We start from the raw sequence: 19,210 nt of genomic DNA on the forward strand, positions 1-19,210 counted from the left end.
CTTACGTCTCTCTTTACTATACCTGGTGTCATTCCAAAATATTCAAATCGATCGCGTTACGCTGTGTTGAAAGATTTTAAACGTTAATAGCGTTCGTCTCAATGGACGAATTTCTGCGGTAAGCCCCTCAATCGACAGATTTCAAGTATGCCTTTCATGTCCATGCTTGATAAGACCCGAAAAACTTGTTTCAATAGGCATGAGACTGTTTTCAATGAAAAACATTGAGATCAAGGGAACCTATAAATATGGGTACCGCATAATTCTTGCATCATCCCCTTACCACGTTCTGATTGGTGCAGACACCAGCGAATGAGCAGCCGCTGGGTCTGCCGAGAAGCCATAAAATAGCGCAACGCGATTTTTTCCTTTCATTCTGACCGGGACAAGCGAAGCAACCGCATCATCGACACCTTTTAGCAGGGAATGAAGTCTGCACCGACTGCTTTTTCGGCTCGACACCATCGAAGCCACCATCATCAGCCGAAACCTAGCCAGTACCGAGAGGCGATTCACTTGTGTATTTTTGATTCAGTCCGACGTATTGAATGATGTATTGATGTATTTTCTGTGTATTTCTACGTATTGGATGAAATAATGCATTAAATTGAATTAATGTAATTATTTGTGTATTAAGGTAATATTAGCGTATTTTTTCACAAATACGGATTAAAATCGAATATTTGAATATTTTGACCTCAATTTTGACGTTTCAGTGTTTATGTTTGATGTTTCAATTGGAGCCGAAAAAAAATTAATCCAATTATAGCGTGTTTTTCGTTGAACATATATGCATTTTTTCTGCATTTTGTTTGTCATTTCATTCAAATACAAGTAGGATACTACTATGAAGATGAAATTTACATTTCAAGACATTGATGTCAGTTGGATGTATTATTTATTATTGAAGGTAGATTCACACATCGGAAATAATGTCCACGGATTTTACGAGCGATTTTCATTCCATGAATATTGTGAATACTAAAGGAGCGGGATTGGTGGGAATGCGACAAGGGAAATTTGAAATCCGGCTCCTTTTAAAATACAACCGGGACCAAAGTCCTTCCTGCAAACCTTAATTTTACTTGTGCGGAATTATAGCAGATCAAGTGAAAATACATAGCATGGTTGATTTCATATATACACACTTAGAAAGAGTTCAAGAGTTCGGTAAATTAAACTACCGAAACTTTCCGGTAGTTCTACAAATTACATATATTTCGGTGATTTGACCTGTGTTGACGTAGCATTTAGCTGAAGTTCGGTAAACGGCGTTATCTGTCATCATATTCACCGGAAATATGGTAAAACTAAAATAACACCGATTAATCGGTGAACAGAATAGCTGAACTTTCGGTAATGTAAAACGTCAAACTCAAAGTCCATCGTGATTCACATCCGCGTGCTTGCTGGTAGGAGACATTTTCACTTTTTGCATTCTTCCCCCCAGCTGTTACTTGAGAAATTCGTGCTTTCAAATTAATGGAACCAGTAGTTTGGTGAGTAAATTATTATTTCTAACGAAATAAAGACCATAAATTTTGTTCATGCCTTTTTTGCTTTCTCCGTGCAGATAGCAGCTCATAGCAGCTCCTCAAGCAAAAATGGCTTCCGTTGCTTCAGGTGGTTCTAGTTTACCGAGTACATTCTGGCGGCTGGCGTCTGGCATCAAAAATGTCTATTCTTCCCTTGATTCTTCCGATCAAATAGATCTCGCCATGATCTCGGCGTTTGAAGGACTACGATGTCCCTCCGATAGCAGCTGGCGAGACTCTACATTCTGCTTTGTGTATTCCATTACAAACTAATTTCTACCAAGATGTGAATCCTTGCATGAAACTGTTTATAATAAAATAAATCATGATTGAAAGTCAAAGCATAAACAAAATAATGTGTTTTCTTGTTTCTATAATTTTTTTATTCATTCTTCACAACTAAAAAACAAAAAGCTATAATTTACAGTACTTCGGTAATACTTATAACTTATACTTACTATACTTACTATTAGGTACTTTTTTCTAACCGTGTAGATAAGAACGATTTCACCCATATTTTTATGTATTGAAACATTTCGGTACACTATTTGCATTAAAATGTGTTTTTCGTGTAATAATATATTTCCGTGCATTATTTGTATTTTGGTGCAATATTTGTATTTTTGTGCAATATTTGTATTTTTTTTTATTCATGTATTTTCGATTCAAAATCCGATAACAGTGAATCGCCCCTCGGCCAGTACAGCAGCAGTCCACCCTACAGACCCGACAAAGCAGCAATGCTGAGCAGATACCGGCAGCAGCAGCAGAGTCGAGCCGAGACCAGACTCGGCATCGGTGATGAGCCGAGACAGGCTGAAGAAAAGCCACATGATGCAGCATGTATGTCCAAAAAACAAACGGTTCTTCAGAGAGCCAATAATAGAGATCAATATCAAAGCTTTCAATACCCTTCGGGATAGAAATTGTACTTGGGTGCCAAATCCAATATTCTAGTGATAAAATTTTATGCGTGATTTTCATAAATAGCGTCAAAACTAACAGTGGATAATTTTTCTGATTTAACCGCGAAGTGGACGAAGGACTTCGCTTGACCATGCCTAAAAAACATAAGATGTCCAAATCTCTCACATAATATTTGGATATTTGGATTAAAAAAACACCGATAACAGCTCAAACATTAATAAACTATCAATCGATTTTTCATCAAATGTTGGATTTTTTGGCATTGATCAAGAAATATCTAGATAAACATTGTTTGATACTGACCGCACACAAAGCGAACGTGACTGAATGATCGTCCCATGTTACCAATTCTAAATCTTATCACCCGAAATCCCATGGCCGGGTGTTTCCTTCCATCTACTACTAACAATGTTGTCTCAGAAAAGAACACGTACTTCTCACCTGAACTGCAATTCTAAGCTCGCTTGCCCGGCTTATTGGCCTGTATCAAGCGAAAACTCCCGTTAGGAAATAGACGCCAGCAGCGAGCAACAAGCGTAAAAAAGCCCTTCTCGAACGCCCTACAAGACACTGGCTGATTGGCCCACCAATTGGGAAGCAGAGAAGATTCAAAATAAGGTATAAAAGAAAAGTGCATTCGCTCGCAGAGCATTCAGTCTTTTTTATACCACCACTAGAAATTCGCGGTTATTATCGTTTTCTTACTTTTTGGACTTAGCTGAAGCAAACAGCCTTTTTCAAGGCTCTAAGAGTTAAAAATAATGTTCTCCTTCAGTCGCTATCGCATGGATTAGGAGGCCCTACATCCCCTGCTGGGCCAACTTGTGGCTTATTTCAGGCAGTCCTTCAGTGGGAAGGTTGCCACTGTCGAGGCTAATATTCCGTGACCGGACAGATACTTCCTGAATTGTTTTTGATGATTCTTGTTCGAGGTAGATTTGATTTCTGTGTCGGTTTGATGAGAAGATTTTGCCAAGGAATGGTATGCAACGCCGATTATTTATCTAAAATAGTTGATGTGAGAAATTTGGACATATTATGTATCTTAAAGGCATGGTCAAGTCAAGTCCTACGTCCACTTAGCGGTTATGTCACAGACATTACCCACTGTTCGTTTTTCCGATAGAATTTCATAGCAAAATGTTGACATTGTGTAGTAATAATGCAAAAATGGCTGGAGGGTCCACTATTGGTTGGGGGTCCACTATTGGTCACTTTACCCTACCTATTGAACTGTCAAACCGTCTACCTATCGAGAAAACTAAAAGATATTTTAGTTACTAGATAAAGATTGTCGCTGTCGTCGCTGTCCGGAACATCTTTTGCTGGCAAGGATAGGGGAGCTAAATGTCAAAGAAGGAAAATCCATACGATTTGACAGGTATGTACCACACATGTTTCGGACAGCAGAACAAAGGGAACCGAAGCGACAATCTTTATCTAGTAACTAAAATATCTTTTAGCAAACTAAACAAATGCTTGTTGGTGAGGCGGAAGTATTGTTTTCGCCTAATGATTATTATGGCGAATTAAAACGCATGAATTGAAATGTATCCAGCTTTTTGCGCACGGTAATGGCGGCTCTGTTATTGCCTGATTTTCTTAAAATTGCACGCGGCGTACCCTTCAGGAAAGGTACCGCCGCGCTTACTGCACCCCGTTTACTTGATTCTTATGGGTCAATAGCATTGCGGTGTATCGTTTGGCGCGGCCGTACCTTTCGACAGTCATTCGCCGCGTGAAGTTTTGTGCAAGTACCCATTTGGGAACATTACAAACGCCGCGCAGTGTATCATATCCAGAAAATCTGACAATAATTTAAAAGTGTATCCGTCCCTGTACTTCTTTGACATCTGGCTTGGGTTTGACATTCCGTTTTCCTTCTGTTCCAGGATGAGGGGAGAGGGTAATCGAAATGTCAAACCCAATTCAGATGTCAAAGAAGTACGGGGACGGATACACTTTTTAATCAACAGAGCCGCCATGACCGTGCGCAAAAAGCTGGATAAGATTTGATCTAGAAACAGCTTCAAAAAACATTAATACATTCCCCAACAAAGTAGCAACAAGAAACTCACGTGTTTGCACTGTTTGGGTGACTAGCTTATCGAATTAAAAAGCTTTAGAAGTGAACGCTCTCGTGAAGTCACTTGAAGGGTTGAACAAAAGTGAAAGTTGGCAAGAGAATAACAAGAGCATCATTCAGAATAAGTGTAAGAAGATCCTCTTTGCGCAACTCTATATAATAGACTCTGGTGTTTTCTTTTCCTTTTCATGATTGTTGTCAAAGATAAATAATTTATGTTACGGTAGTTTTCGAAATATTCGTTTATTGAAAATTCGTTCAGAAGAGACGGATCTCCTTCAAAATCATCTTCTTCCTCCTCGGGCTCTTCCTCCCACTCAATTTTCTCTTCGTTCCTCTCGATTCGATGGTCAGCATCGCCACTTTCCGCTGAGTCTTCTTCCAATTCAATCTCTCGATCGTTCCACTTGAACCAATTAATAACTTTGTCACTTTTCTTGGGAAGTTTTTTCTCAATTTCTGCTTTGTTCCTCTCCAAGTGATTGTTAACGTTGTCGCTTTCATTCATATGATCAGAAAGTTTGGATACACGCAAATCGATAGGCGAGTAAGATGAGTTGAAAGGCTCGACCTGTTTATAGAATACGGCAGGTCCAGCAGGAGTATCAAGGCGATTTTTTGGAGTTGTCAAGTCCAAAGCTGTCTCATCAGCACTCTGATTCGAAAAATCGTTGAATCTGATGTATTAAAAGGTGTCTCCCTTACACCGGGTAATGGTGTTGATGTGACCACGTACAACGGATTTAAAGTACAACGGAAAAGTTACATCGTTTTCATGATAGGTTTTTCTAACCGGTGAGCCGTTGCGAAACATTCCTGTAATGTGTTCAAAAAGTCTTGTTAAACTCATTTCATGACCTATATTGTAATGTGGGATCGATCAGGTAGATGAAGGTTAGGTTGTACACCGAAGGGATCTAAAGCAAAGTTTTTTGCATTGCCAACTTTGCTGAATATATCCTGTTTACAAATTTAAAATATTTAGACTTTATTTTTTCACGAAAAAATTTTTTTTTTCATGGTCGTAAAATTTATGATATTATTTAGGATACATCTGAATTCCGGTGTACAAATGTATGGTACAATGACACAAATACTTACCAGCAACGCTTGTTATTGAACCACGCTTAGAGCACCTCCACGGGAGTCCCCATCTGGGGCCCTATCGCTATTTCCGGGCCCACTTCTACACCGGAGGTATTGTAAGCTTAGGAGAAACTAACAATTGTTATCCCCTCGTATCCTTCTGTATGCCCCTTGAATATCAGGGTTCCCACCAAAACAGAGCATTGTCAGTCTGAGATAGAACACGAGTGAAGAGAGATCAACAATACATGCGTCGGAACTAAACGGAACGTTTTTAATCTTTCTTCGGGAAAGAAGCCCTCAGCTTCAGAAGTGGGATACCGGTCCCCGCGGAAACACAACGGAAGTGCAGATAAACGGATTTCCTGACATTTCGACGAAATTCGCGACGATGCCATTGACGAGACAAATGGCTGCGAAGCAAGCGGAAGATGGTGCGTGAGGAAGGGCAATCCGCCATTTTTTGATGCGGAGAATGACGAAACGAAGATGGATAACCCGGACAGTGACGAAGAGAAAACGATTTTCAACCGAAACAACGCTCCGAAACTAGCCGGAGGCGCAAGCGGAGGAGTTATACCAACAGCACAGAGTGTAGGTCAATTTCCAACAATGACATTACACCCGTACGACGTGGGCCGCCTGATCCCAGAGTATTCGGAAGGAGACGGCGTGTGCAAGTGGTTACGACGAATCGATCACTTTCGTGTAATTTATGGGTGGACGGAACAAATGTGCCTGCTATACGCCTCGACTCGGTTGGCGGGTGCAGCCGCAAACTGGTATAGACGTCATGAGGAGCGGATTTTCGATTGGCACCAGTTTAAGGATCGGATTGTGATTGCTTTCCCGGAAATGTACGATGAGGCTGATATTCATCGTGAGCTGGAATCTGTGCGGATCGAAAATGGCGAATCCTACGAATCGTATGTTTACCGTGTAGATGCCATTGCGCAGAAAGGCGATTTCAGTGTATCGGCCACGCTGAAATATGTCATCAAAGGATTACGCAACGACAAAGTCTATCGTAGCTTACTTTCAAACCAATATACATCTTTACTGGATTTGTTGCGGCATATCAAGTGGATCGCTTCAAACATGGAGATGCTTCCATCCGTCGTCGCCAGACAATCGAGGGCCAATGTTGTGTTACCATCGTCGGGAACAGAAGTGACGTGCTACAATTGCCGCGAGCAAGGCCATCGATCAGTGGACTGTCCAAAGCCTCAGCGCAAAGAGCGGTGCACAAAATGTCTGCGGGTTGGACATACATCGGACGGTTGTTCATCTCGCTATCATCCACCACAACATGGGACATTCGTTCGAACGGAAGGTGCAAAGCTAACCACCACCAACGCTATATTTGAAGGAGTAGAATCGGGCAGCCAGGTTACGGTGAACCAAGCCTCTCAGCAGGAAATTGAAGTCGAAGCAGCTGGAGAGCGTCTCCGTGCAATGGCTTTGCTCGACACAGGTAGTTATGCTAATCTTATTAAAATAAAATTGCTACCTAAGGCTTTATTACTTGATGTAAATAACGAAGAAGTGGTAGGTGTGAACGGGTCGAAGGTGAACATTGTAGGTCAGTTTGACACTTTAATAACACTTTCGGGTAGGGTTTGCCAAGTACGGTTTTTGGTCGTGTCCGATGACACAATGCAAATAGATGTGATCTTGGGAAGACGCTTTTTGATAGAAAACCGCATACAAAAACTCTGCTTTGCGCCACATGACACAACTCATCGAACAACTCCGGAATGGTTTTTACTTGGAAACATTGACGAACAATGCTTGTTGGCCAGTGGTTCACTCTTGGGTGTGGATTTGGATGTGGGAGATAATATGGAAACGTTGTCTTGTCGAACTCAAGTAGAGCAATTAGTACAGGAAAGCTATTTGAAGCGACCGAGACCAGATAGGCCATTAGTGAAGTTCAATGCTGAAATTCGGTTGAAGGTAGATACGGGTTTTTCATCATCACCACAACGTCTCAGTGTGTTCGAGAAAAAGGAGTTAGATAGCATCGTGTCAGACTTGCTTGGACAGGGAATCATTCGCGAAAGCAATTCACCGTACACATCGCGGGTGGTTTTAACTAGGAAACGAAACAATACTTACCGAATGTGCGTAAATTATAAACCGTTAAACAAAATCGTCGAGAGAAACCATTTTCCAATGCCCGTCATTGAAGATCAAGTAGCCAAGCTTCAAGGTAAACGGTACTTCACTTCTTTGGACCTCAAGAATGGGTTTTACCATGTAGGCTTAACGGAATCATCGAAGAAGTTCACCTCATTTGTGACTGATAGTGGACAATATGAGTTCAATCGGTTGCCTTTTGGGTACGCTAACTCACCGGCTATATTCGTAAAATTCATTACCAAGGTTTTAGAGCCATTTATAAAAGACGATCGTGTAATCGTTTTCATTGACGACATGCTTATTGCGTCGAACACGTTGAGTGAACATTTGCAAACATTGAAAGAAGTACTCGAAACGCTCGCTGACAATCATTTGGAGTTACAGTTTGCAAAGTGTCAGTTCATAAAAACTCAGATTGAGTATTTGGGTTACGATGTCCAGTCCAACCAAATCCAACCTAGTGATCGACACGTTGAGGCAATTAAAAACTTTCCCATTCCATGCAACCGAAAAAGCCTTCAACGGTTTCTCGGGCTAATCAATTATTTCAGAAAGTTCATTCAGGGTTTTAACGTACAGGCAGCAAAACTGTATGAACTTTTGAAGGAGGACAATGATTTCTCGATGACTGCTGATCACATAGAGGCCATTCCCAAGCAGCACAAATTGTTTCACTACTGAACATTTCACTGTGTTGCAACTATACGCAAAGAAACAATCTTTGCGTATGTGCCATAAAATATAACTCTCTTGCAATCTAAAAAGCGCAAGAGGTGGAGCCTACGGAAACATCCTTCGATAACAGTAAAATTGCAATATTGTTGCAAAATACTACAGCGAAAAAAAAAAATAAAACAAAAATATAAAACTGGATTCGATTTATGGATCTTGTGATTGATAGTCCTTCACTCTACCACAGCACTATTCATCACTTCGAATGGACTGCATGTTAACTCACCATAAAAACCATACGATTATGAAGTTTTGTACTCGGGTTTCCTGTTACTTGATTGCACCATCACAGGAAAAAAATGTGAGTTGTCAAAACGTTGAACGATGCTAAATTAAACATGAAGACACCTACAACTGATCTGCAACTTAATTTTAACAAACAATTAAATTTTGAAAGACGCATTGAAGTTACATGATAAAAAATATGCAACTTAATGATTTTGTTTCGTCTTTGCAACATGAAGTGCATTATTTTCTGTTTGTTTGTTTCCAAATGTCAAACACGCAATTTTAATGAAACATTGATCACAATTCGAACGTTTTTGACATCTTAATGCAACTTTTTCGTGCTTTGATGTTTTTCCAATGCCTTTAATGAAACTGAATAGAAACAATGTGCTTTTAGGAAGATGTTGCGTGTGCTACTTGGGTTGAAAATCTCAAAAATGCCTTGATTTCGAAACCTGTCTTACGAATATATTCACCAAATGCTGAAACTGAATTGCACACTGATGCTTCGTCGTCGGGATTCGGTGGTGTCTTATTACAGCGGCAGAATGACGATGGATTGATGCACCCTGTAATGTATCATAGCCGGAAAACAACGGTTGCGGAGTCAAAGTTACATAGCTTTGAGCTTGAGACTCTAGCAATTGTCTACTGCTTGCAAAGATTTCGGACCTATTTGTTTGGAATGAAGTTTAGCGTCGTTACTGACTGTAACTCTCTTAAACAAACCTTGGAAAAAAAAGATATTAACCCAAAGATTTCAAGATGGGCTCTCTATCTTGGACAGTATGATTTCGATATTACTCATCGTCCTGGGGAACGAATGCAACATGCAGATGCTCTATCACGGTCGAATATCAATTTGTTAGTAGAAGATGAGTGTACTTCGAATATCTTTGAAGAGTCATTATGCGTTGCTCAGCATCAAGATCCGGATGTGAAAAAGATTAAAGAAGCCGTTGAATGTCAACAGATGAAGGATTACGAAGTAAGAAATGCGGTGGTGTACAAAGTAATTGGCAGCAAGTCATTAGTATATGTTCCGGAGCGAATGGTGCAATCGGTTATTAATAAGTTCCATAACCAGATGGGCCACTTTGGTGTAGACAAGGTGTGTGAGCTGATCAAAAGAGCGTACTGGTTTCCACGCATGCGTGAACGAGTGCAGGAGCATGCAAAGTCTTGTGTCACATGTATTGCGTACAATCCCAGAAATAAAAAGTACGATGGTAATCTTTATGAGGTGGATAAGCCCAGGATACCGTTTGAGGTTGTGCACGTTGATCATCTTGGGCCCTTAGAGCGGACTAAGGGTAAAAATGTACATATATTGGCAATTGTGGATGCGTGTACAAAATTTATTAAGCTTTTCCCTACAAAGACTACTAATACCAGAGAGGTGATGAAATCATTGAAATCGTATTTTCATGCGTATTCTACACCGAAAGTACTCGTTTCTGATAGGGGAGCTGCATTCACTTCACTTGGATTTGAGCGATTCGTTACAGATCATGAAGTTAAACACGTAAAAGTTGCAACAGCATGCCCCAAGTCCAATGGGCAAGTTGAGCGATACAACAAGACGTTGGTTCCACTACTTGGCAAAATGGTTGAAGAATCGGGAAAAAGTTGGGATACCGTTCTCACCGATGTAGAGTTTTTGTTGAATAACACGGTGAATCGCTCTACTGGAAAGACGGCTTCTACTCTTTTGTTCGGTGTTAATCAGAGGAGACGAATCGATTGTGATCTAACCCAATATTTGCAGGATCAGAACGACAACTACGATAGAGATTTGGGTAGTCTTCGAGAGGCAGCTAGCGAAAGTATGCGGAAACAGCAGCAATATAACAAACACATGTACGACAGTCATTGCAAGAAGAATACCAACTATCAGACAGGAGATTTGGTAATGCTACGGAGGACAAATGTGGTAGGAGAGAGAAGTAAACTGAAGCCAAAGTTTCGCGGTCCCTATATCATTAAGAAAGTGCTCGATAATAACCGTTATGTGGTAGCTGACTTAGATAATTACCAAGTATCAAACAATCGTTTCGAAGGGATTTTTGACCCTTTAAATATGCGGCTCTATCAAAAAGCGGAAAAACAACCAGATGTTGATTCAGATTCAGAAATCGAATACGAGGATATAGAGTATTTGGAAGATGAGGAAGATTAGTTAAGATAAAATGTGCAGGATGGCCGAGCTGTAAGCTTAGGAGAAACTAACAATTGTTATCCCCTCGTATCCTTCTGTATGCCCCTTGAATATCAGGGTTCCCACCAAAACAGAGCATTGTCAGTCTGAGACAGTACACGAGTGAAAAGAGATCAACAATACACACAAAAAACGAATATTGTTTTACAGAATGTTTAGCACTTTACATTTAAAAAGTGCTCCGTTTTCCTAAAACTAAAAATAAAATTGCTTTTAGTCAAAGTTATTTTTTCATTTCTAAAGTTTTTTTCAAATGCTTCCATTGCATAAATAAAAGTTCATCCATTCAACGTGAAAATGGTAAAACTGTCAAAAATACTGAGGAAACGCATTGTCATTTTCGCTCTTATCTCTCTATCCGTCGCGAAGCTCTTGTCATCGTCGCCCATCAAAACAATACCGTAGTGTTTTTTTGGTTTTTCTTGTTTCAAAGAAAACAGATTTTTTCCTTCTGAAATTTTTCTTGTTTATTATTCCTATAATGATGAGCGCTTTTTGCGTGCCGGCTGCATCAAAACAAGTGCGGGTAAAACTGAAAACATCCTCAACAGTATCAGAAGTTGTGTCGGTGGACTAGAAAACTGCCCAGAAGTGCATTATAGGTATGTCTCGAACAATTGCACTGAAAATGGCACTGAAAATCTACGGAATTGGAGGTAGGTCATAATGAATATTATATTTTTGAACCATAAAAATGCGCGTAGCATGCCAGACTCAACGCCAGTGGTGTACTTATGCGGAAATTTTCTTTTTTTACAGATTTTTGTTTTGGTAATTTATGATCAAAATTAAATCTATGGCGGAACACTCGGCGGAACATACACAGTGCAATGCATCATCGGCAAGTGATCTTGTGGTAGTTTTTGGTGCTGCAACACATTTTCCAATATAAATTATGAAATAAAGAACAAAACAAAAAGTACATGTAATGTTTTCATAGATATGAAAAAAGGAGTAGTGAATGGATAGGGGGTGGGAAATTCCTTATTTGGGGAGATCAAAGTTTCCTTTCTGAAAGAAACCATTCTACTCTTTTATGTAAGGTGTAATCATTTCTTTTTGACAGTTCTACAACATCTTTTTAAAAGTTTAAACTTTTAATTTTAGAATGGCATGCACCTTTTAAACCGTGGTTGTAACAAAAGTTTTCACACTTTTATTTTGAGCATTCACAACTCTCTACGAAAAAGAACCAACGCAACTTTTTATTTTTACCAATGGTTTTTTTAATTTCAATAATGATTTTTCTTTCTGTGTACAAGTGTCGGAACTAAACGAAACGTTTTTTAATCTTTCTTCGGGAAGGAAGCCCTCAGTATCTAAACGGGAATGTAAAATAAGAACGCAACTCAAAATTAGCCGTGGGTTTTCAAATTTAGCGCCCCATATTGGGTTGCTAAATTTCCATACTGGGTTGCTATTTTGTAAAACGTCACTTTGTTTTTGATAAAAAATTGCAGAAAATCTGTTTTTCTTTTTCTGAACAATTACGATGAAATTAAATAGCAAGGGAAATTTGTTTTTATCTAGTGCCCCAGTTCAACTCCACGAAGTAGTAATTGTAGTTCTAATAGTCAGCTATAATGAGGAGCGATGCGCACTGGCGCTCGCTACTGCCGAAATATTCATGGTTTTTTTTCGCAAACGAAAATTCTACTGTTTTTGTTTTGCAGGTTTTTCCAAGGAGACCTTCCAGGAATCCCTCAGAATGTTCCTTCCGTAATTATTCAGTATGTTCTTCAACTAGTTCCTCCAGAAAATCTCCCGCAAGTTTCTCTTTTATGTCGTTCATTTTAACATTTCTTGTTTCGGAAATTCATGTAGGATCCCTGGCAGATTTATCCGGGAGTTCCTCAGCAATCTTTGTGTTCTTTTAAGAATCTTTAGCAGTTCTCCCAGAATAGTTTTAGGATTTCTTCCAGAATCTTTCGGGATTTTTTTTATTGGAATTGCCCAATAATATCTTTGGTGGTTTCAATTGAAAACCTATTTTTTTCAAGAGAATTATTTAGATTCTTTCGGATTGTTACAATTTTTTTTCTTCGCGAAATCCTTCAGAGAAAAAAACACTGTGGAGGCATTCGTGTAGGATTTTGTCAAGAGTTTCTTGTAGGAAACTGGTGGGAATTTCAGGAGGATTTTTTCGACTTCCAGGAGGAAGGAATAACGGTGAAAAAATTTACTACGACGGATCTCCAGCTACCCCTGCGAGCAAAAGCGTAGAATTGCCTTCCGGAGATGCCGAGTTCTATTCCCGATTCGGTCAAGGATGTTTTCGAGCGGGCTCCTTGGGCATAGTTGTCACACAAAATACATACTCATGCAATGGCGGGCACAGAAAAGCTTTCAATTAATAACTGAGAAAATGCTAATAGAATACTAAGTTGAGCAACTAGCCAAGTTCCAGTTGGAATGTAGAGCCATTGAAGAAAAAATACTACTTTTAGCAACGCGCGGTGGGAACTCAATATGTTTACAAAGTCGCTATACCTAAAACAGAAACCACCGGTGGGAAGATGGGGCGCTATCCTAAAATAGCACTCGGAAGGGAGCGCTATAATAAGAATAGCGATGAGGACTCCCCGGATAAAAATATGATTGAAATATCATACATTTTACTGTTACATCACCAACTAAAACATAGTAATTACCATTGAATGTAATGAAGTTTTAACAATTAAATCACATCAGAAATAATGGTTTTCCACGATAAAATGAATGGTAAATGGGACTTTTACAATAAAAAAGGGGGGTTGTTATGTATCTTTACAATAAAAAAATCGAAAATTTTTCATACAAAATTCAGAGCAAAACAATTGATTTTACGGTTCTTCAATGGGATGGTTTCGAAGGACAAAACCATAGAAAACAATGTGCTTCAAATGTTTTCTATAACTTTTTTTATTGTTTTACAGTACAAATACAATACGACTTGGAATACATTTCACACTAATCCTACAATAGAAATACAATACAATTAATTATTTTACGATTTATGTTATTACTTTAATTTGAAAATTGATTTGAATTTAAGATGTAGATATTTTATTGTTGTTGAGCGCTCTTCACTTCATAGCTGCTCATTGGGCAGTGTTGCTGCTGGTGAAGAGTAGTGGTGTTCGTAGTTCAACTGTATGGCGGCACTTATTGCGGCCGCTGTCTTCCGGAACCTTTTTTGGAGCTGATCTCAATTAACCATGCTATAGAACTTCCGTGGAGATGCGCCTGCAGATGATGAACATTATTAAAGAATGTCAATGTTCTTCGAGAGCACATAGAAAATATAAAGAAAAGTTACCTTTATCAGCTCTTTTAGTCGGTGGGTTTATTATCTGTAATGGACAACGTAATGGCAAACAGTAATTTACAGTGAGCTTCATAGTTCTGAAATAAACAAGTCAAAACATTAACTCAGATTTGCTTGGCGATAACAACCAAGAACCACCCGAGAAGTGCTTTACAGATTTCTCTGCATGGTCAGTTAATCAAAATCTTCAGGTGCTAACAACCAGAGTGTAAAATAATCGAACATTTTTGGTGAAGTCCACCTTCCTTCACTTTTCAGCTCACTTCCAGACACATTCATGGTCGACTCTGAACTGTCAATATTCTTGAATATTGATCATTGAATATTTACGCACATTCTACAAATTGATATTGTATAGATCCAGTTGAAAACCGAACTGAGGTCTCGCGACAGTCGCGGATGCCGCAACTGCATCGCGAGTAGTGTGCATCTAGGCCGTAGTCGTGCGTCATAATGCACACCACTCGCAATGCAGTTGCGACATCTGGAAATGGGAGAAAATGCGATTGTCGGGAGAGCCCAGTTCGGTTTTCAACTGGATCTACAATAAATTATCTGAAATTTGAACACGTTTTAAATAAGTAAATTAATTGAACTGAATTCGATTTACATCCACGAGGCACTTTCACCGGTAAACATCAATATAAACAATTAATTTAATTGCTAATTATGTTTTTTTCTGCGCATGGCAAGCACACTCAGTGACAGTCGAATGAATGAGTTGTAAAATGAATATTTCAAGCACTGCTAAAAGCATCATTATCGGTCGCGAGCATTTTAATCACCCGCGCAGCGCTTTCATTTCTGTTTCGTCACTCGTTTCCGTATCGGTCACTATTTTCGGCTCTCAATTTGGTTGCTGTATTCCGTACCGGTGACGTTTGACAGTTGACAGTCCATCAAATAGCAGCGCTCTTATCGCGCTACCAAATTTGGTCACCTGTCAGTCGCGCTACTGTTATAGCAGCGCGTTTAGTAGCGACCGGTAAAGTGTCAAGTAATGATACTGCGCTGCCAAACGGCTTAAACTCACCACCGATAATCTTGCTCTAACAACACTTACAAGTACTTAAGGCTGCCTCACACCTCGGGAAAATTTTCCAGCGGATTTTGAGCCCCGTGTATTTTAAATGGGGCCGGGATTTTGATTTTCCGTGTCCAAATTCCGAAAACATCGCATATGCAAAAATGCATGGGGAAAAAATCCGCGAACCAAATTCCCGAGGTGTGAGGCTACCTTTACCATCATTACAAGGCACAGCAACCAATGATCCACTTGTCAACTACTAGCATAATTTAAAAGAGCAGAAAGCAACAAAGCGTCCTGCACCGTTCGTTTTTTTATTTTTCCCTAGCCGCAAACAAAACATTACACGCTTAAATGGAATTAGTTTTCCACGGAGTAAAAAAAATGAAATTTAAAAAAAAATTTTTTATTGATTTTAATTGTTGTAGAGATACGGTTTTTTAACATCTGAAATATAATTTATATATAAAAAAATCAAAATAAATATTTTTTTACTCAACATTGGAAACTATTGTTATTTTATGGTTTTCGTTGTTTCTTCATTATAATAAATACTTCAAAAATTATTTTAAATTTTTCAGATTTTTATCTTTAAAAATTGATTTTGTTCATCAAAATGGACTAATTTAAAAATTTGGTCAAAAAATTAATTAACATTAGCGAACCATAATACTTTTATAAAATGTATTGGTGACATTTGGATTTATTGTTCTTTTGAGGTAAATACAATATAGATATTTTTCAACCGTAAATAATCTTCATTAAAAGAACAGTCAATTGTATTGTTCACCATTCAATCTATAATATTCCAATGGATTAAACCATACAAGGTACTGTAAATTTTTATCCGGGTCCCGTGGAGGTGCTCTTAGTGTTACGTGAGAATATAATTGTTAACTCCTGGTTAAGCTGTGTGTATAATAGGACATAATTTGTAAATGTGTATGAATCTTAGGTGTTAGTCAGTCGAAAATAACGATGCAACAGCACGGGTGCGCTGAAATAGTAAAAACACCGAAGATGTGAGTACCGTCAACTGGGGGGAAGATGATCATTTTTAAGACAAAACATGCAATAACAATGTGTGTTTACATTTTAAATCGAAACAAATATTTTCAAAACATGTACTGCTATACGTTGCAATAATCAACAACTTTAGTTTTCTGAAATGCATACGCATTTATTAAAATAAATTAAATTTTCACACATTTTTTGAATAATCTTGTTTGGGGTGAAGTTGATCAAGACAGCTCTACTAAAACCACTATGACCTAGTAGTCAAAATACACTAGGTTATCTGTATGAATGTTGAATTTACTACGTAAAGAAGTCTAAGAAGTCAATATTTGAAACGAAAATAGCGTCATTTATGACTATCTCTCTCTTTCTTCCACAAAATACATTTTCATGATTGTAATCGAAAAACTCGGATTTCTACCTAGCGGTAACATTACTTGAACGGAGAATATTGTTGACTACCGTTTCATTCAAAAAATTGGCACTTTTGACTGACACATCAAATGATCATCTTCACCTCAATGATCATCTTCCCCCCAGTTGACGGTACATAATTATTAATAATATATTTGATGTCGTATTTTAATAATATGTAATAAATATAGCTTTATAGCATGACGCAATATAATGTGTATTTATTGCCGCGCTAAAAGATCGGTGACTTCTGTGCTGTTCGCAACACTTAGAATCTTTTTGACCTACGGTATAGGACATGGCCATCGGCTGTGAAATTCCAGAAAATGATGATATTCCTCTCGAGTCACTCGGAAATCTTTTGAATTGCTTCGTATACGGCAACGAATACGATAACATCCGTGATCGATTGTCAGAAACTAGTATCCTCTGAGCAGCTCCGGTGTGAACAGGGCCGGAACCTCGTTCAGTTGACAGCTTCGACGAAGACGACGTTTGAGACATGGAAGGGTTATCCGAAGCGAAATTTTGCTCAGCAGCTCCGGTATGCACATAATTGAATCGCACAGCCTGCGGATGTAGTCGAGACTTGAAACGACTTACGGAATCTGTCGGCTTCAACGAGGACGAGGTTAGAGGTTTGTAACCTGTGGGAAGCACAGGACCAATAACTCGATCAGCGAATAAAGTTGTGCTCGAGACTTGAACGAGGGAAGAGATTTTTCTGAAACAATCCGCTGAGCTACTTCGGTACGATTAGGGCCGAAAACTCGATCAGCCACCGAAAATAGTGTTCGAGACCGATTAACGGAATCAGGCAGCTTCGACGAGGACGAGGTTTGAGGCTTTGAAGAGTTATCAGAAGTGAAGTTCCGCTCAGTAGCTTCGGTACGCACAGGATCAAAAGCTCGGTCGGTTAACGAATAAGAATATCCTCGAGGCTTATTTACAGCGTCTTTTTCTGGAAATTATAAATAATTTTATTAAAATACGAGAACAATTATTGTCAGAGGCATACTCACCAGTTTTGTCAGGAAACTGAACACTATGCTTTGCATTGAACTCGGACGTGGTCAAACCAGGAAGAATAGATCGATTATTATTCTGCTTCACAGTTCTTGCTCGAATGGATTCGGAAGATCGTTCCGGTAGACTGCTGGAACTTCGTGATTTGGTGTTCCATGGCAAGGGTGACAGCCGATTTATGGCATCTATAAAATATTGAATTCAATTCTACAACTACACAAAAAAGACAGAATAGAATGTAATACTTATACCAGACATATCGGAAAACACTAGGCGTTTCTTGGTGCTACTGCCAACGCGAGCGAAGCGTGGCTCGGGAGTAAACGATTGAGATTTTATTTCCGATACTCCGGAAGAGAACATGCTGGAACTGGTGTCTGCAGTGTGGGGAGTTGACTGTTCTGGTCCTGGCATTGAATACAGTGAACGTTCGCTAATTGGGTTTTTTCTAGTTGGGGCGCTTTTTAGTTGGGGGTTCGCTAATTGGGGCGAAACCCAATTAAAAAGCAGCTAAACGTCAGAATGTGATGTCAAGAACGCGTTGACGTTTTGTTTCCGTGTCTGGCGGGATCTATATTTTCTGGCGCGTAAAATTTTCCTTTGTTCAATGCAAAAAGTAAACAACATTGACGCTTGTCAAAACGCCCCAATTAGCGAACGGCATTCGCCAGTTGGGGTGAGGTCGTGCCCCAATTAGCGAACGATCACTGTACCGGTGATCGTGACCGCGACCACGGTAATTGATCGCTTCATCGATTTGTGTGGCTGCATCTGTAACATAATGTATTTGTTATATATTTTTTTCACAATAATACAATATTTTTTCTTACCCAGTAGCAGATCCCGGTTTCAGATTCTCCGTTCATTTTAAGATCAACGACGTTTTTTTTTATAATTATTTATAAAAAATGTGGAAAATTGCTGCACGACGAATTTACAATGAAAAACAAAAGTGGCGTAAGTATGGTGTCAGTCAATTTGATCATAACGTTAGTAACGTCTATATGCAGTCAAAAGGGTGAATGAACAACAATTACAAGACAATGTAAATAGGGGTGTTCCGTCGTTTTGTTTGAGATTATTTAAAAATGTTTTTCAGTGAATTAATTCTAAGATTATCAAATCAGGATGCTTATCGCAGACTTTGCAATCGTATGCGACACAAATCCTGTTTTCTATGTTTTGCGACTTACGTCCTTTTGAAAAAGTCATCGAGAAATATTGATTGCAAAAATTACATGATTAAAACAGTCACCTGGCAGACGCCATGTTACTGTAGCCATCATCTCAGTGTAAAACATGATGGTATGTGTTTTGTTTACAAACATCACATTTGATTCTCGTTAGGATACAGTACTGTCAGTGGGATATGGTCGCGCAATGTTGGCTGCAAAACAAACCTATTGTGTGAGATAGGGATGCCACCAGGCTGGATTAAAATGTTACTTAGGTCCTTTTGAAAAGT

The 19,210-nt window shown here is 39.0% G+C and overlaps 1 protein-coding gene across 1 annotated transcript; it reads left to right on the forward strand.

The window, feature by feature from the left end:
• The first annotated feature begins 6,159 nt into the window (after positions 1-6,159).
• Positions 6,160-11,876, forward strand: LOC134220152 (uncharacterized). The gene is made up of 3 exons (XM_062699139.1): positions 6,160-7,108; positions 10,505-11,610; positions 11,714-11,876. Exons 1-2 carry the CDS (start codon positions 6,247-6,249, stop codon positions 10,525-10,527), a joined length of 885 nt encoding a protein of 294 aa, XP_062555123.1. The 5' UTR covers positions 6,160-6,246; the 3' UTR covers positions 10,528-11,610; positions 11,714-11,876.
• The last annotated feature ends 7,334 nt before the right edge of the window (positions 11,877-19,210 follow it).

The sequence above is a fragment of the Armigeres subalbatus genome, chromosome 3 (genome assembly GCF_024139115.2).
Source record: "Armigeres subalbatus isolate Guangzhou_Male chromosome 3, GZ_Asu_2, whole genome shotgun sequence".
Lineage (NCBI taxonomy): Eukaryota > Metazoa > Arthropoda > Insecta > Diptera > Culicidae > Armigeres > Armigeres subalbatus.